The sequence below is a fragment of the Vigna unguiculata genome, chromosome 7 (genome assembly GCF_004118075.2).
Source record: "Vigna unguiculata cultivar IT97K-499-35 chromosome 7, ASM411807v1, whole genome shotgun sequence".
In the NCBI taxonomy this organism is placed as follows: domain Eukaryota; kingdom Viridiplantae; phylum Streptophyta; class Magnoliopsida; order Fabales; family Fabaceae; genus Vigna; species Vigna unguiculata.
Genome location: NC_040285.1, coordinates 13473218 through 13492964, shown reverse-complemented (window position 1 = coordinate 13492964; position 19747 = coordinate 13473218). Strand labels below are relative to the sequence as shown.

Here is a 19747-nt window from a genome sequence, read left to right as displayed (position 1 = left end):
GAGATAAAAATTGTAAGAAAATATATAAAAAAAAAATTCCTTATTTTATATTCTGTGATATACTTATACACACACGTATATAACTTTTTGTTTTTTGAAGTTAGAAGGCATTTTTAATGAATGTTGTTGGAAGTAGAGAGAGGAAAACATATATTCTCTTTAATTAAACATTATATTAAACCAAAAAATAGAAATAATTAAAATCTAGCTGTTTACTCTGCTTAATTTCGACACTCATGCAATAACGGAGTACAGCTTGGCACGAGAGGCTTATATAAGAGCAGCTCCCCCAGTCCTCGAATGCACCATCACCCACAACCCATTCAAAATCATGTCAACTTCCACAACCATCTTCATCACCCTAATCCTCGCGGTGCTGACGCTGTTCACGACCACCAACACAGCAGAAGGTGCTCGCACTTTCCTCGTCTTCGGAGACTCACTAGTTGACAGTGGCAACAACAATTACCTCCCAACCACCGCACGCGCCGACTCTCCTCCCTACGGCATCGACTACCCCACCCACCGCCCCACCGGTCGCTTCTCCAACGGCTTCAACCTCCCCGACCTAATCAGTACTATTCACTTTCCATAACACATTCCGCCATCTTCATGTATATTTGTTATTCTATGGAGTTACTAATTCCAACATTGTTACACACAGGCCAGCATATAGGATCCGAACCAACGTTACCATACTTGAGCCCTCAATTAACCGGACAGAGGCTCTTGATTGGGGCTAATTTCGCTTCCGCAGGGATAGGAATCCTTAACGACACCGGTTTTCAATTCGTAATTCCACTTCTCTTTTTCTCGGTCTTGGTCTATACATTCATGTAGTAGTCAATTGATCAATGCAGTTAAATTAACCCTAACCTAACCACGGCATTCGCAGTTCATTGGAGTCTTCACGTTAAATTCGAAATTAAGTATTAATTGTTAGTGCTTAGAAGCATAATTGAGAATTAATTGAGGTGCGTGAGACGGTGCAGGTGGGGATATTGAGAATGTTTCAGCAGTTTGCGCTATTCCAGCAGTACCAGGGGCGGTTGAGTGCGGAGGTGGGGGCGGCGCAGGCGCAGCGCGTGGTGAATGGAGCGCTGGTGCTGATGACGCTTGGCGGCAACGACTTCGTTAACAACTATTTTCTGACTCCTGTGTCAGCCAGGTCTCGCCAATTCACTGTCCCTCAGTACTGCCGATACCTAATCTCTGAGTATCGAAAAATTCTTATGGTATACGCACTCTCCACTGTCTTCTTTTCCTTTCACTTTCTACCTGTCTTGTCTCCTATATTTCAGTTACTGTATTAATTGAACTGCACCAATTCATGTGATGGGGATAATAACTGCTTGAGGTTTGGGGGGAAAGAAAGAAATACATAGAGTAAATTTTTAAACATAGATGATAATCATATAGTATTTCTACTAATGAATAAAAATTAGGACATTAAACTTATGTTATGTTTATAAGACATTTTATGTGTGATTTTTTTATATTATAAATCATAATCTCCAGAAATTATTAAAATTTGTTTGGTTAATCATAAATATTATATATCTTTTGAAAAAAAAAAGTAACTTAGTATTTTACCTATAAGTTTTAATTATTTACAAAGCTAAATACTAAAACTAATGCGAGTGAAATTTTATTAATTCAGATAAGTTAGGTTCTCACTTTCCATTAAAAATAATTTTGTTGGAAATATAGTAAAAATTATTATTTTCCGTATAATATTTAAAGAAACTAAAAGGGGATCAGAGATGACTGTGAAGCAGCGTGGAGAAGAAAGCGATCGTTTATAGAGATTTTCTTTCGCATAGTTCTCTTTAAGTAGAGCTTCTTTCTCAGCTACAAAAACTAAATACATGTATAAAAAAATTGGTACCCACGAATATTAGTGAACAAAATTCCTAACTAATAAAAAATGAATATTTTATATAAATATTATAAATGGATATTCACATATAATAGATAAGGTATTTTATACCTACATGTTAATAGAACAAATATGGATATCATATTATCTGTATATGTGGATACCAATATCTGCTATAATCTAATTTAAATTTAAAAAACGTAATTAAATATTAATATATTAATTTTGAATGAATTATTTTTTATCAATTGGTTTAAACAAATTTATATTGTTTTGTAAACTGTCATTCAACTCTATTTAAATAGGTTATTTGAACTTTGTTTAAATTTTATGAATGTGATGTGTTATATTTTATTTGAATTTATAGTTAAAATATGTTGTTAAATATTTTTTAAAAATTGTAAATACTCGTATGTATCCGTAGATATTAAAAGAATATACGAGTACACACATAATAAATACCTGCACAAATATAAAAATGAGTATAAGATAAATATTTATCGAGCGGTAAGGTGTGAAGAAAGTGAAGAAATTACTATTTGTACCATACTTGTCTTATTAACCTCCACAGTTTTAGGTTGAGTTTTTATAGAATTATGCTTTTGTAATAGTTTTATATATTTATTTTTTTGGTAAAATTTATACTTTTAATTATTGAATGAGTTAGTTGAAATATTTGTAAATCGCAAGTCAAATCCTCATGACATAAAACATACTAGTAATGTAAAGTTGTTGAACTTACGAATCCGGTCTAGATACCTTTTTTTTTTCTAGACATTTTAAGAAAGAAGACAGTTAAAAAGAAATAAAATATATAATTTTTAATTTAAATCAATTTGTTCTCTTCTATTTTACGTAAAACTACCGTGGAAAAAAAATAAGGATTAACCTTGTACCATCGTCACCATCACAATAATCGTTTAATGTGATTTTCATCTTCAAACTCTCATTCTTCTAAACTCTACATATATAGTGTATGGTATAATGGAGCAGATTTGATAACTCAAATTATAAAACACATGTGAAATTTATAAGAAAAATTTATTACAAAAATAATTGTTATAATAAATTGTTGCAAAATTTGTGAGATTTCAGTATCATAATTCATACAACAATTCTAAAAATTGATTAATTAAATAGATCATATTTATGTAAATAATTGAATTAATTTGAATATCTCAAATTGATAAATTGTCAACATTATCCCACTTAATTCATTTATCCGATTATCAATCAATTTAGAAAAGAATGATGCTTCTAACATTCTCCCATACAAACCACTAATTTTTGTCAAACATCCCAGTAATATTCATATATATATATATATATATATATATATATATATATATATATATATATATATAAGTATTTTAAATATTTATTATTCTTTTAATGATTTATAAAAGTGTCAGTGTTGAAATTTTGTTAGGTATGTATTGTAACTCGGAAACCAACAATATTTCAACACATACGTAGTTGTAAGTGACTAAAAACATAATAAATAGAGTAGTTAGAAAATAATAAATAAAGTCATATAGCTGAGAGTTGCCGGGCTGCTTCATAAGAAAATGTGTGTTATTAGTTTTATTTAAACTTTTTTCTTATTTAATCATTTGTTTTTCCTGGGCACAACCTATTGATTAAGACTCGTCCAATTTTTGCAACGAAAGGGGTGATTTAATTTTATGGGTACATTTATTTATGATAATGCAGAGGTTGTATGAGTTGGGAGGTAGAAGGGTGCTTGTGACTGGAACTGGTCCATTGGGTTGTGTTCCTGCTCAGCTTGCTACCAGAAGTAGGAACGGAGAGTGTGTAGCTGAGTTACAACAAGCTGTTCAAATTTTCAACCCACTGTTGGTTCAAATGACCAGAGATCTCAACTCTCAACTTGGCTCTGACGTTTTCGTTGCTGTCAATGCCTTCCAAATGAACATGAACTTCATCACCAACCCTCAAAGATTTGGTCTCTCAACATCTACTCCTTATTTTCACTTTTATTTTTTTATCACTAAATACTCCTATTACTTTTCTAACTCTTCCACCCACTTTAAATCACTTCTACCACTTCAAATTAAAAACAATAAAGTTATTAAAGTTATACATAATTTCTTTAAGTGCACTTTTATTCGTTTGGAGTTTAAATTCAATAATAAACGATAGATTTTATTAAAGGCCCATTTATTACTCATATAAAACTATTTTTTATTTTTTTTAATTTAGGCTCTTTAAACTGGGAAATTAAAATTGGTTTATATTTTAACTTGGTCTTAAATTTTCAAAATAAATATAATATTTTTAATCCAACTATCTTATATTCTTTGAATATGTTAAAGAAATATTTTATATTGACATTTAAATTAAACATATTAAAATGTGAAACAAAAAACATATTTTAATTTGATATCCAAGTTTAAAAACCTAAAATATATTTAATCCTTTTAATTTAAAAAAATGAAAAAATACTTATAAAATTGTATTTACTATTTTTTTCCCTTTAAAATTGCCTCCAATGTAATAAATTTTAGACAGTCAAAGTTTTCATTAAGATATTTTTACCAAGAAAACTTATACACAGTTCTATAGGAACGTAGTGGGAGGAGATGTTTTTTAATTAAATTTAGAGTTTTATGCAATATGTAACATATTTAATAATAAAATACATACAATTTTTTAGATAATAATAACACTTACCATATTGATGTTAAATTATACAATTTTTGAAATATAACTTTTTTTAGTATTTATATTCAATACGTTTGTATTTTGAATTAGATATAATCCATGTATCCTGATTTTTAATTGTTGGTGTGAGAGCAGGTTTTGTTACATCAAAGATAGCGTGTTGCGGTCAAGGTCGTTTCAATGGGATAGGATTGTGCACTGTAGCGTCAAACTTGTGTCCAAATCGTGACACGTATGCATTTTGGGATCCTTATCACCCATCTGAACGTGCTCTAGGTTTCATTGTGAGAGATATCTTCAGCGGAACTTCTGACATTATGACTCCAATGAACCTTACAACCATCATGGCCATCGACTCCAACCTCTATTAATTAATTTACTTATTTCATCCACTGTCACCAAGTGAGGCAAAAGCTTCATTATCATTATAATTCTATTGAATGTGCCTGTAGTGTGCTATTTGTGTTTTCTATTTTGGTGTATTTGCAATGCAACATCACTTCTAGAGTTAGTGGAATGAATGAGGTTTTCAATGTAAGTTATTTTTAAAATCTACGACTAAATTTTCAAGAATTTATGCTTTCATGAATAGCAAGTTTTATAAAATTGGTTCAGTCAAGTTCATAGTTATCCATCACACATTATTTATGTTACTACTTTTTTCAGTAACTTTTTTCTAATTTTACGTTTTGTTTTATTCCCACTTCACTTGTTATACATAATGTGTTACGAATTATTAAGATATCATTATATACATAGTTAGTTATAATATTATCAGTAAATTTAGCCCATAATTTTCTAATGATTCTTCATTATTAATATTATCTTTCATGTATATTCTACATAAAAAAATAATTTTATATCTAATTTCAACTATTTTAACACAGTAGTCTTTAAGAAGAGATGATATATATTAAAAAATTAGAGAAATATTTATATAAAAAAAAATCACAATGATTGAGACTTATATTTGTTCATCTTTATTGAAAAATACAACTTTTAATTTTGGTTCATCAAGGAATAAGCTAGTAATATCAAGAATTCCATTGTCATCCAATAAAAAGTCATTTGTAGCAATATTCAAAGGTTTAATTTTCTCTTCTTTGTATTTTTGAAGAATTTCTTGAGAGAAAATTAAGATTACTATAGACACCAGTGTAGTAAAGGCTTTCTGCCCCGGTTATTTTTCATATTTTGCCTCGGGTCTGGAATCGAGGCATATTGGAGCGAGGCCAAAAGGTACCTTTTGGCCTCGGTTATCACCCGAAGCCATAGACCCAGTTTTATGCCTCGGTTGTTTTGAAACCGGTGCCATATACACAGCTTTCTGCCTCAGGTCAGTTAGAACCGAGGCCATAGGTGATAAATATTTTTTTTTAATTCAAATTTTCGCAAGCTTTTGAACACATGGCCACCAATTTTCACCATGCATACTCATGAACTTCTGGAATGCGAGGTGGAGATCTGCAATACATATTTTAACAGCTCACTTGTGAATAAAAGTATAGGCATTGGGCCATAAGAACAGAACTGTGAGCAACAGTATCAAAATGTGGCATACCAGAGTAAGAAAGTGATACTCAAGCAACTCAAACAGGACCCAAGCAGCAGTGGCTTTGCAAAGCACGCCAGCAGAACGAGATACAAAAGCCCTGAAATTTAAGAAGTAGAACGAATTACTGAAACTAAGAGTGAATGTTTGAACTCATTTGAGACAGAAACAAACCTTGGTGGCTCGAACCAGTGTCAAAACAAACATTGAGAACAAACACCAAACACTTGACAAGCTGAGAAAATTTTTTATAGACAAATAACTATCTAACACAAAAAAAAAGAAAAAGAAACAGGAGAAGGAAGGGGCCGGCGGCGAGTCGGAGATTCAACGAAGGCGATTCGGTCGCGTGTCAGAGCAGAAGATGATTGTTTCGTGTGGTGGGCGACGAGGGGATGTTGTGGTGACGCCAACTAGGCCTCCAGTGTTGGTCGGCGCCGACGCCAGTTACTGCGGAGGTTGTGCAACGACAGCATGGAGGTTGGTCTAGTTTAAATGCATTACGGGGGCATGTGGTACCAGAGCCACCTGAACCACTAGATCCACCAGAGCCACTTGAACCTCCGGAACCACCTGAGCCACCGGAACCTCCTTAGCCATCGGAAGCACCTGAAGGAGTTGGTTTGACAGGCTTATGCTTTGGCCTAGGGTGTGGGACGGGGCATGTCCCACCTGCTACCTATCTCCCACTCCCTTCACGCTCGTGCACGTGCGCGTTCGGGTGCTGTTGTTGCTGGTGGTGCGGCGGTGGAGACTCGTCGACGGTGGCCGGAGGGTGTGGTGGCAGTGGGTGCAGCGAAGAGAGAGAGAGAGAGAGCATGAGAGAGAGAGAGCGTGCGAGAGAGAGAGAGCGCGCGAGAGAGATAGAGTGGAATTGCATAGGCGCTGGCACGAGGACGAAGAAGGGTTCGTGAATTTCGAACCCTAAATAAACCCTATGGCTTCGCTTGTTAGAGGAACCGAATCCATTGACCCTTTTTGGGCACTGGGTCTCCTTGGACCGAGGCCTATACCCGTGACTTCCAGCCACTTTTTGGCTTCAGGTCTTACTGGACCGAGGCCTATACCCCTCTTTGGCGCCGATTTTGAGCGAACCGGGGCCTATACCCCTCTTTGACTTCGGGTATTTGGAGAACCAAGGCCTAAAACTTGGCTCTAATTGCAAAAATGCCACCGCGCCATTATATGCTTTGGTTTCTGGCCAACCGAGGCATATAACGCGAGGTAAAATGGGAATTCTATACTAGTGAGACAAATACTTAATCCTTTTCATTTTAGGTGTCATCTTATTTTTTTTCAAGAAATGTATAAAAGAGTAGTGCTCCAATTTCTTTCACAACAAGAAGAAAAAAATGGTTGTCCAAGTAACTTAAGAACTATATTTTGAACTGTTGGTGCATGAGATCCATTACTATGATTTTGCATCCATTTTACCTATATCCCTTAAAGATTCAACATTTGCAAAATCTTTCATTCCACCTAAAAGGTTTGCAAATTCTATATTTACTTGTATCTTTACATCCCCATCATCAAAGTACCTCTTAAAACAGTTCTTCCTTTCATAAGCAAGTTCCACATCTTACGTGGGACACATGTTGTGAATCTTCAGTTAACCATTAAGGACTCTCATATCTACAATATGAAAAATACAAAAAGATATATTACACTATTTTATAAATTACATTAAAATATGATCATAAAATAATTTAACTATATAATTACCTTAGATTTAAAGAATGAGCAAGACAATGAAGATATGTGCTACTCTTAGTCCAACAATCAATTAATATTGAGTTTACTGCGTCAAAAAATGATGAATGTTCAATTTATGTCTTGCTTGTAAAACAATTAAGAGGATCATTAAGAATTTAGGATTCTCACACGATAAAACATAATAGAGCACTAACCTTGATCCATGAGAGATCCTGTGAATATGCGTTCTTCAATTTGTAATTTTGTGTGCTCTTCAACCACCATTTCTCAATCTATCTCTTTGCCTTTCTTTTCTCTTCTCACACGTTCTTGATGGGTTACTGTGGAAAGAACCTTATGGCTAGAGACAGAACCCAAATCCCTTTTATAAACCAACGTCTATCAAGTTGGTTTTTATTTTATTTTATTATCACTTCCCATAATAATAACCAATATGTCTTTAAATTTTATTAAATCACAATTGAGTCCATCATAATATTTCAAATGAGTCACTAATAGAATTAATTCGTCAATTAATTCTAACATTCTCCCACTTGACTTATATGATGTCATAACATTATGTGATTTAATACATAAACATAATGCACATTAAAAGACCTTGCATAAATTGGTTCCATCATTATTAATAATTAAAGATATAAAGATAATAAGAGTCATGGTGGTCACACATCATTCGGTCGACATGATCCCTTCCATGTACTACTATATCATCCATTTCTCCTTAATATTACCTTAAAACGAGAAGTCCAATATGGGTTTAAACATAATGTCATTTTACAAAGCAATAACATAACATAATTTGTTTTCTTTATCATAATTTGCATGCATAAACACAAAGAAGAAAACACAGATTTTAGAAATTTATACATTAGGGAGCTTAGAGTGTCACATAAACATTAATAACATTAACAATCAAAATTTAACATTCACTAGTATACATAATGCCCATATTCTTTACATGGCCACCATACAATTTGGGCGGTAACCCTTTTCTTAAAGGGTCATCAATCATAAGATCTGTGCTAATATGTTCTATTGACACTCTACGTTTCTAAACTTCTTCGTTAACGACAAAGTATTTCAACTCCATATGCTCAGCACCTTTGGAATACTTGTCGTGTTTAGAAAAGAAGACTGTTGTGGAATTATCACAATAAATTTTCAGCGGCTTGGAAATATTGTCGACTACTCCAAGTCCTGAAATAAAGTTTCACAACCAATTAGCCTGAAATGTGGCCTCAAAGCATGCCACAAATTCAGCTTCCATGGTGGATGCAACAATGATAGTCTGCTTCACACTTTTCCATGAAATCGCTCCTCCGGCCAAAAGATACACATAACCAAATGTAGACTTTCTTGTATCCACACAGCCGACAAAGTCTGAATCTGTATAACCTATCACCTCAAGGTGATCATATTTTCTATAAGTAAGCATGTGATTCTTTGTTCCTTGTAGGTATCTTAAAACTTTCTTTGTAGCTTTCTAATGCTCCAGTCTTGGATTACTTTGGTATCTACCAAACATACCAACTACAAAGCTAATATCTGGCCTCGTACATGTTTGAGCATACATCAAACTCCCAACAACAGATGCATAAGGGATATTTTCCATCTGTTTCCGTTCCAAATCATTCTTTGGACATTGCATGAGACTAAACTTGTCTCTTTTCTGTATTGGAACGGAAGATGCTGAACATTTATCCATTCTGAATCTCTCTAAAAATTTATTAATATATATGTTCTGAGACAAACCTAACAGTCCTTGTGATCTATCATGAAGTATTTATATTCCTATCACATAGTATGCCTCACCCATATCTTTCATTTCAAAGTTATTAGAGAGAAACCTCTTAGTCTCACTTAATAGACCAAGATCATTAGTCGCAAGCAAGATATCATCAACATACAGAATCAAAAATATAAACTTACTCTCACTGACCTTTAGATATATACACCAACCAACAGTGTTTTCCTTAAATCCAAAGGACACAATAGTATCATTGAACTTAAGATACCATTGTCGAGAAGCTTGCTTAAGTCCATATATTGATCTCTTAAGTTTACACACCATGTGTTCCTTTCCTTCTTCAACGAACCCCATCGGTTGGTCCATATAGACATCCTCTTCTAAATCCCCATTCAAAAAATCAGTTTTAACATCCATTTGATGCAACTCAAGATCATAATGAGCTACTAATGCCATGATAATTCTAAAAGAATCTTTCTTAGAAACAGGCGAAAATGTTTCCTTATAGTCAATGCCATCTTTCTGAGTAAAACCTTTGGCAACAAGTCGGGCCTTGTAATGTTCAATATTGCCTTGAGAGTCACGTTTAGTCTTAAAAACCCATTTACATCCAACTCTCTTGCATCCTTCTGGCAATTCCACAAGGTGTAACATCCCTACCGGATGTTACGGGTTTAAATAATAAAATAAAATAAAATAAGAAAATAAAATCTCATTAATTATAAATTCATTTCCCAAAAACGTGGGAAATTTCAACTTTTATTTAGTAATAAATGTTCTCAAAATCTCTATTATAACTCGATATAAAATCCATAATAAAAACCAAGTCTAATAATGTAAATTATTACAACTGTTCCAAAACATAATAAAAAAACTTATAAAACTCTTCCCAAGTCTAGCCCCGCTCTAGCTCTAAGCCTAATCAGATCCACCTACAACATCATCTGCTCCTGTGTACCGCATACACGATCATCGCCAAACACAAGCAGATAGGGTGAGCTAACAAAACAAACATATATATATATATAGCACAATTATATATATCACACAATCACAACAAAGGAATTCCTTCCTTTGATTCCATACCACATGGCCACAACCATGTTAATCGTGTTCTACGTCTTCAATGAGTACCTCAAGATGTCTTGTTACCATACCTATCGGCCACAACCGATAGAGCACGTGTGGAAAACCATGCTACGGATCACACACCGTAACGTTAGGTGGAGTTCCCAAATACGAACATAGTTCGCAACGTCTCAAGACTACCAAACTCGCCAGCTAACTATTGAGGAGGGCAATCTATCTGGACCCATCCGTACTGGCCATAACCAGCACTCACACCGGCAACACTCGCCAACCCGAGCTCAACTCAAGAGTTCCTTGTGTTCATCCGCCATCCCGAGCTCAACTCGAGGGATGCCATTCCAAGCCACAACTCAAGCAATGCCACGTGCTTAACCTCTATCCCGAGCTCAACTCAAGGGATAAGTTTCGAGCCACAACTCAAGGAACACCAGCAAATCGACCTTTAAGATATCATAGAAGCCTTGTAGATCATGCACATCATAGCAAGCATAACACCAATCTGCAGCAGCAAAATCCCTTGGCGTTGCTCATGAGGCGCCAAGCGCTGCCCACCTCCAGACTGCCTGGCAGGGGACACGTACGGCCAGGCGCGTAGCGCCTTAGAACACACCACTACTGCAGTCATCGCCTGGCGGAACTTCCCTCGCCGCCAGGCGCATGCATACCAATAGCCCTCTGAACCCACAACTATCGCCTGGCGGCTCTAACCCACCGCCAGGCGATGCACCAGTATTGCGAAACATACTGGTTTTTCCACTACATTCGATTTTACCAAGTAATCCCAGTTCTCTAATGCATCACGCAGTGCTCAAGCCCACAAGATTCATTCAACCCCATTGAGACTTGTCCTTAACTCTCTACAGATTTGAATCTCTAAGTATTCACTCTAAAACTTTCTTTCTATGTTTATATGCATTAGACTACAACCATGAAACGCATCACTTATATGTACTGAGACTTACCTCTCTTGTACTTTAGACACAGTACCCAATACACAGATCAACCCACACGAATTACTTCAACCTTTAGACCAATTCCACCATTAGTTATTTCCATGTCCCATTAATTATGCCCCTTATCCAATAGTCCAAAGTACTACTACTTTGTTTTTCACACAATTCCTACTAGTCTTACCTTGACACTATAATTAAACAAATCATGTTCTCTGCCCATAATTTCAGCTCCTCCAAGTTAACTCAAGTAAACAATATTCACTCAATTCTAAGTGTAAGTCAACTCCTTAGTTCATACATTATTTTTCTTCCATTAACCATTCAAAAACATCCTCAAATCCATCCTTTCAATTCCATTTAGGACTGCAACAAAACCCAACCCCAGTGCCTACCATCACAACCACGCAGTAAAGGACTTACTGAGCTGGTGCCAGGCGCCAGGCCCTGTTCTGCCAGGCGGTACATGTCATTCTGTCGAAATTCCAGAATTTCGAGCACCTTCAAGCCTCTTCTAACAATTCTCTAACACAATTCTTTGTCTATCTTCGCAGTTCACACGTGAATATGGTAACAGAGGTTCAATTATTCAACTTTAAATATATCCAGCAACAAATCCAATACAATTCAACCATAATTATACTCAAGTCATCCAAAACCCCCAACCTGTCAACCCTAACTATCATACTTAACCATTTTCATTCTCTTATAGTAAAACCATAGAATCATAATTTCGTTTTTATTACACTATAGAAATCAATTCAATGAATCATTCCCCAAACCCTAACCATGTTACCGTAATCAAATGCTTCCCATTCAATCCCCAAGATTCATACACACAAGTAAACATTCGTAATATAACACATATCATAATTTAACATTTTACACATGAACGATTCCAGAGAATCCAATCAATCACAAAATTCATATATATACTTATCAATCACACATCTATTATATATATATATATATATATATATATATATATATATATATATATATATTCACCAATCAAGGCCATACCAGCACTTAAGCACACTTAATCATCCATTAATAGTCATACTATTAGGGAAGTAAAACAACCAATCATGAGTGATGTATATCTCTAACTGCAGATTTCCAATGCAAATCTCCACCGTTCAAAGAGAATAACAATATGTTATGAATTGCCTGTCAAAATTTCACCTAAATCGGACGGTTAACGAATCAGGAAACGCAGTTTATTAAAACTACGCAAACTAGAAAATTTTGTGGTGCCTAGCGCCCAAAATTCAAGAGCTTGGCGCCTAACGGTATAAAACCTGCGCCCAACAGTTCTTGTTGCGTGAAAAGTATGAAAAATAACATTTTTTTGCACAATGTTTGCATCGCCTAGCAGAGTCACCCTTACTGCTAGGCGATTCATCACAGAAAAACCCAGAATTGGGTTATCACTCATGTGTCTCCTAGCGGCACATTCAAAGCTGTCAAGCGGTTTTTAGGAATTTTTCCAGAAACTCAAAAACAACATGATTTGGGATTATGCAGGGCATCATGATCATACATTATAATACAAAACAATCATAAAGCATGTATATACGTGAAGGAACTCCATTAACCTGGTTTCCTTGTTTAAGCGTTGGAATGTTTTTCAAGTGCACCACCAAACAATCAACCCTTGTCTCCTTCCAAGATTGCTGCCAACTCCTTCCTATCCTCTCCAAAAATTTAGAATACTCTCCTCTTACAACTCTTTCCTTTGGCAGCTCCAAAAACCCTCTCTTTCTCCTCAATTGGTCACTTAATTAGGGGTTAATGATTATAAAACGATCATTCAATGATTGTTTTTAATGATGGTTTTCCAGCCCTCCCTTGGCTGCCCATTCAGCTAGGGTTTCATCTACCCTTTCACCTTCATGCCGAGAATAAAATTGACAAAAAGAAAGCCTAATTTGATTCTACCAAGGTTCGAACCCATAACCATTCTAATGTTAAATTAAAGCACAACCATTCAACTAATTCATGTTTCCTGATAATTCATATAATTCTATGATTACATTATCACTCAACATGATCACGCATATTATTAAAAATAATCGTAAATAAAAAAACACACAATTAGCATACATAGGACTTGAACCCAAGTCCTCTCACACAATTAAGTACTTTCAACCACTTGAGCTAGTACTTTTCCACATCATACATGTCAGAACTAAATGTCATAAAGGCTCTCACTACCCGTATTTATTAATTAATTAATTTTCACAGGTCTTACACAAGGTCCCATAGGTCATTATGTGCCATTGATTTAAGCTCATCTTTCATGGCCTCTAACCACTTATTAGAATTATCACCATTAATGGCTTCTGAAAAAGAAAATTGGATCATTATCAATATTTAAGTCATTTTCTGACTCTTGTATAATCACATAGTCATTCAAAATAGTAGACTTTCTATCTTTGTGAGATCTTCTTAATACTATTTCTTGTGGTTGTTCTACTATTGGTTCCTTGCTAACCTCGGGATCATTAATTTGTTGTTCTTCTTAATTGTTGTGAGTTTTTACAACATGTGGAACAACAACTCTTGATAAAGAAGTACTAGCTATAAGAACTTGTACTCTAACTTCCTTAATCTCCATATTTCGTGAAGCTTCACTCCCACTAGTTTCATCATTCTCAATGAACCGAGCATTTCCAGTTTCAACGATTCTTGTACTATGGGTAGGACAGTAAAACATATACCCTTTTGATTTTTCTGGGTAACCAATGAAATATCCACTGATTGTTCTTTCATTTAGTTTCTTTTTGCGGATTGTATATTCTTACTTCTTCCTGACAACCCCAAACATGTAGGTGTCTCAAATTGGGTTTCCTACTCGTTCACAACTCAAAAGGAGTCTTTTGAACAGCTTTACTAGGAACCCTGTTCAACAAATACATGACAGTCTTTAAAGCATACATCCACAATGATCTAGGTAAACATGAATTACTTAACATACTCCTAACCATATCTAGTAAGGTTCGATTACGCTTTTCTGATACACCATTTTGTTGTGGTGTGCTTGACATTGTGTATTGAGCACAAATATCACGTTTCTCAAGGAACTTAGCGAACGGACCAGGATGTTGCCTACTTTCATCATATCTTCCATAATACTCACCACCTCTATCAGACCTTACGATTTTCACCTTTTTGTCTAATTGCCTTCCACTTCATTTATATAAACTTCTAAGGCATTCATTGATAGAGATTTCTCATGTAGTAGATAGACATGTCCATAACGCAAAAAATCATCAATAAAGGTGATGATGTACTTCTCTTTATTGAAAGAATTTACATCAAACGGACCACATATATCGGTGTGTATGATTTCAAGAAGTTGAGTGCTTCTCATGACTCCTTTCTTTGTGTTTTGTTTGTTTGCCTTTAATGCAATCCACACACACATTCAGATCAATAAAATCCAAATTCGGAAGGATTTCATTCTTTACTAATCTTTGTATTCTTTCGTTGGAAATATGTCCCCAACGTTTATGCCACAAGTAAGCAGATCGTTCATCTAACTACGTTTAGTGCCAACATTGTGATGCAGAGTCATAAAGGTTTCAGCATATAAATTATCCAAATTCAATTTATATAAAACATCATAAAGTGTATCAGATTCAATCATAAAAGTAAGCTTAAACAAACTGAAACAACCATTCCCAAACTTAAAAGAGTATCCAGCAACATCAAGCTTAGACAAAAAAAAATTAAATTCCTAGTGATACTAGGTACATAAAAAGTATCCATAAGGTCTAAGTGATATCCAGTGTCAAGGATTAGACGATAAGTCTTGACCGCTTCCATTGGAGCTTTCTCTTTATTGCCCATGAAGAAGAACTTCTCATTTGGGTTTATGGTTCGGGTTGTAAGAAATCGCTACATCACATTAGAAACATGAGTCGTAGATCCAGAATTAATCCACTACGTATAATGGGGAACTTCAGTTAAGTTTGATTCAAAACATACGTAAGCATTATGCTCAACTTTCTTTTCGAACCAAGCTCTACGCCTTATACAATTCTTCTGGAAATGTCCAAACTTTCCGCAGAAATGACATTTGTCATTTTTCTTCTGGATTTTGGTTGAGGACTCGTCAATCTTCAGTGGTCCTTTACCCTTTCCATGTTTCTTAGCAACTTTCTTTCCAACAACTCCATGATTCTTCACATATTGAATAGAGTGGTTGTAACATCCCGTCCGGGTATTACAAATTTACTTAATAAAATAAGAAAATAATATTAAATGCTCATTTATTAAGCTCCATTTTCCAAAACATGGGAAATATAAAACTTTTATTACATCCGAAGTTAACTCAAATCCATAAAATTTAAAACTCAATTACAATGTCTACAGGTAGTAATATGAAATATTACAAATTCTTTAAAAACTCATAAAATATAAAACTCTGAGAGAAAGTCCTCTCCCAACTAGCCCCGCTCCGGCTCTATGCCTCACCAGATCCACCTGCAACATCGACTGCTCCCGTGTACCGCGTACACGATCATCGCCAAACACAAGCAGATAGGGTGAGCTAACAGAATAAAACATATGCATCAATTTATATAACAAAACACGAACAATCCAAGGAACTCCATCCTTTGGTCTCATCTCACATGGACGCCAACATATAATCCATGTTTTACATCTTTGATTGATAGTCTCAAGATATCGTTGCTGCCAACCTACAAGCCACCACTCGTAGAACACATGCGGGAACACTCGCTATTCTGAGCCACAACTCAAAGAATGCTCGTACTACCCTCCATCCTAAGCCACAACTCCAGGAATACTCCAGCATTTGACCCTTGAGATATCGCCCAAAGCCTCGTAGACCACGCACATCCAAAGCAAGCAAAACACGATGTCTGCTTCATCAAGAATCGCCTCGCACTCCACACGAGTCGCTAGACGCAAAAGGCTTCCAGACCGCCTGGCGGGGGACACGTGCTGCCAGGCGCCAAGTGCCTCTGATGCTATTGTTTCCACAAGCATCGCCTGGCGGACAACCCTTATCGCCAGGCACAACACGCTTCAATTCTCTATTGGTTTTGTAGCCATCGGTTGGCGATCAAACACCACCGCCAAGCGCTACACCAATACTTGCGTAATACTGGTTTTTAAGCACCTAAAACAAGGTAAAATCAATCCATTCACATTTCATATATATTCTCCACCTTTAAACCCATGCTAGCATTCAATTCTAACCAATGAATAACGCATGCTCAAACAAGTATAAGCAACACTATTCTAACAATTTAAGCACATGATCCTAGGCACCAATGTAAATTAATATTGACACACAAGCCTTCATCAATAACCAATTCTCCACATGTGACTAATCCAAAGGAACATTCAAATTGATATAGGCTTACCACATAACCCAATAATGCTTCATTAGAAGTTACTTGAAATTATCAAGAGCTTAATCATGTATTTCAAAGACTCAAAAATCAGCAATATTGAGTAACGTATATCTCTAGCTACTGTCCTCCAAATCCAATCTCCACCGTTCAAAGTGAAGAACTACACGTTATGGACCACCTGTCAAAATTTCACCTAAATCGGACGGTTAACGAATCGGGAAATTCAGTTTTACGAAAACTGCGCAAATCAGAAAAAATGGTGGCGCCTAGCGCCCAGAAATCACGAAGGTTGCGCCTGGCGGTGAAAAACAGGCGCCCGGCGGTTCCTGTACTGCGAAAAGTATGAAAAATAGCATTTTTCGTGAAGAGAACACCATGCACGTCTCTGGTATGGTGCCTGGTGGCAAATTGGGTGCCGCCAGGCGGTGCCTGCAGTTTCAGGAATCCAACAACCCTTCCCTTGCGTCTACGAACCTCAACCAGCCCAACCATCCCGATTTCCTTCAGTTTCGACTCAATACTCACCACTCAAAGGTTTAGGATCACAATTCATCCAATAAGTTTGTAGTTCATTACGCAATTTGTTATACAATTTCCGAAAACCCCAATTCTTCCACCCTAACATTTATTCATAGCCAATCTCATTTGATTCCTTCGCACTACCATGACTTTTCACAATTAATCCCTTCCGTTTGGTCCAAATGTTGTTAAAATGCATTTTCCACTGAACCAAAGCAACCCAGAACATGCAGAACCCGAAAATCGAACCAAAACGAAAAGCATCGCCTAGCGGGTGTTCTTCACCGCCAGGCAGTTCATGATCAACCCAGAAAATTGGGTGGCGGGGCTTGCGTCGCCTGGCGGCACTAAGCTTGTAACATCCCGTTAGGATATTACTGGTTTAAATAAATAAAACAAATAAATATATAAGGACATCGCATTTATGAATAACCTCATTTCCCAAAACCGCGGGAAATTTAAAATTTATTAGATGTTCGCATAAAGTTTATCAACAGTTATTCCATAAACTAAAATAACAATGTTATAGTTTCACCCATCAGGGTTTACAACAGTTTCCAAAAACAAATCAAAGTAAATATAAGAAGTTCCCCCAGTAGGACCCCCACTCGCGGCTAAGCATCACCGGCTCCACCTGCATCAACATCCTCTGCTCACGTGTACCGCGTACACGATCATCGCCAAACACAAGCAGATAGGGTGAGCTTATGAAAACAACATACTTCATCATAGATATCATATAATCAATTTATCATATATAAGCTCCATAAATATCACAGTACCATCACCTAACCAATTCTCTAACATCTGGCCACAACCAGATCATTCGGGTTCTACCTCTTCTAGTGATTACCTCAAGGTAATTTGCTGCAAAACCTATCGGCCACAACCGACAGAGCACGTGTGGGAACCAATGCCACAGATCACACACCGTAACACCAGATGGAGTTCCCAATTACGAACATAGTCTGTAATGTCCCAAGACTACCAAACTCGTCAGTCAACAACTGAGGAGGACAATCTAACTGGACCCATCCGTACTGGCCACAACCAGCACACTCACACCGGCAACACTCGCCAACCCGAGCTCAACTCAAGGGTTCCTTGTGTTCATCTGCCATCCTGAGCTCAACTCGAGGGATGCCATTCCGAGCTCAACTCGAGGAATGTACGTGCTTAACCCCTATCCCGAGCTTAACTCAAGGGATACGTTCCGAGCTCAACTCTAGGAACCCAACAATCTTACCTTTAAAGCACTACCAAAAGCCTTGTAGAACACCCTACAAAGTCCAAACACTAGGACTTACAGCAGCCAAATCGCCTAGCGGGGGACACGTACCGCTAGGCGCCACAGCTTCCACACCGCCTGGCATGGGACACGTACCGCCAGGCGCCAAGCGCCTCAAACACGCAAACACAGCAGCTGCCGCCTGGCGGATCAGCCCCCACCGCCAGGCGCCCAACTCTCCAGGACCCCACTGTTTCAGACACAACCGCCTAGCGGATTCACCTTCACTGTCAGGCGGACGTAACACCAGACTTCACTGTTTTTGTCGCCATCGCCTGGCGGAATCCTTTCCCTTCGCTAGGCGCCTCCTGCACCATCAACCCACTGGTTTCTCGCTATCGCCTGACGGACCTAGTTCTGCCGCCAGGCGCCGTATCAGTACTTGTGCAGTTCTGGTTTTGGTCAGATATTCTTCGCACCCTACTCACAGACCTACTTTCAATCCACTTGCGCTCCTAACTCAGTGTAAAGTATGTTATATTACATGAATATATACAATTATTCCCCTATACCACAACTCCCCACGAAATTATTCCACTTCAAAGGACTCCCCAATTGTTGGGAATACCCGTGTTCCTCCAAACCAATACCTATACGTAATTTATTAAGATCCTGACAGTACTGGAATATTTCATGAGCTAACATACAATATTTATAATTTACCATTCTCTCACTACCTTATACACCCATAATATTCAATTTATAGATAGATTGTAAATATCACTATACACCTGCCCTTACACCAGTCTTTTCGTTTAATTATAACTCCTATTGTAAAATTCTTATTAGATTCCCTTCCTTAGCAGAATAGAACACCAACTCATAATTTACATTTGACATTACCAAGGTTTTTATCCATCTCGCCTCTCCAACCCCCTCTCAAATACTAGAACTGAATTACCAAAGAACCAAACACCTAATATCCTAAAACACAC

At 36.6% G+C, this 19747-nt stretch overlaps 1 protein-coding gene across 1 annotated transcript; it reads left to right on the top strand.

The window, feature by feature from the left end:
- The first annotated feature begins 315 nt into the window (after positions 1-315).
- LOC114190906 (GDSL esterase/lipase At4g28780) lies at positions 316-5143 on the top strand. Its single transcript, XM_028079975.1, has 5 exons — positions 316-575; positions 665-792; positions 993-1235; positions 3593-3845; positions 4700-5143. The coding sequence occupies exons 1-5, from the start codon at positions 332-334 to the stop codon at positions 4933-4935; spliced, it is 1104 nt and encodes a 367-aa protein (XP_027935776.1). The 5' UTR covers positions 316-331; the 3' UTR covers positions 4936-5143.
- The last annotated feature ends 14604 nt before the right edge of the window (positions 5144-19747 follow it).

Coding starts and splice junctions, on each gene's coding strand:
- LOC114190906 (XM_028079975.1), top strand. CDS start 332: ATGTCAACTTCCACAACCATCTTCATCACCCTAATCCTCGCGGTGCTG. Junction 576..664: donor CAACCTCCCCGACCTAATCA/GTACTATTCACT, acceptor TGTTACACACAG/GCCAGCATATAGGATCCGAA. Junction 3,846..4,699: donor CACCAACCCTCAAAGATTTG/GTCTCTCAACAT, acceptor GTGTGAGAGCAG/GTTTTGTTACATCAAAGATA.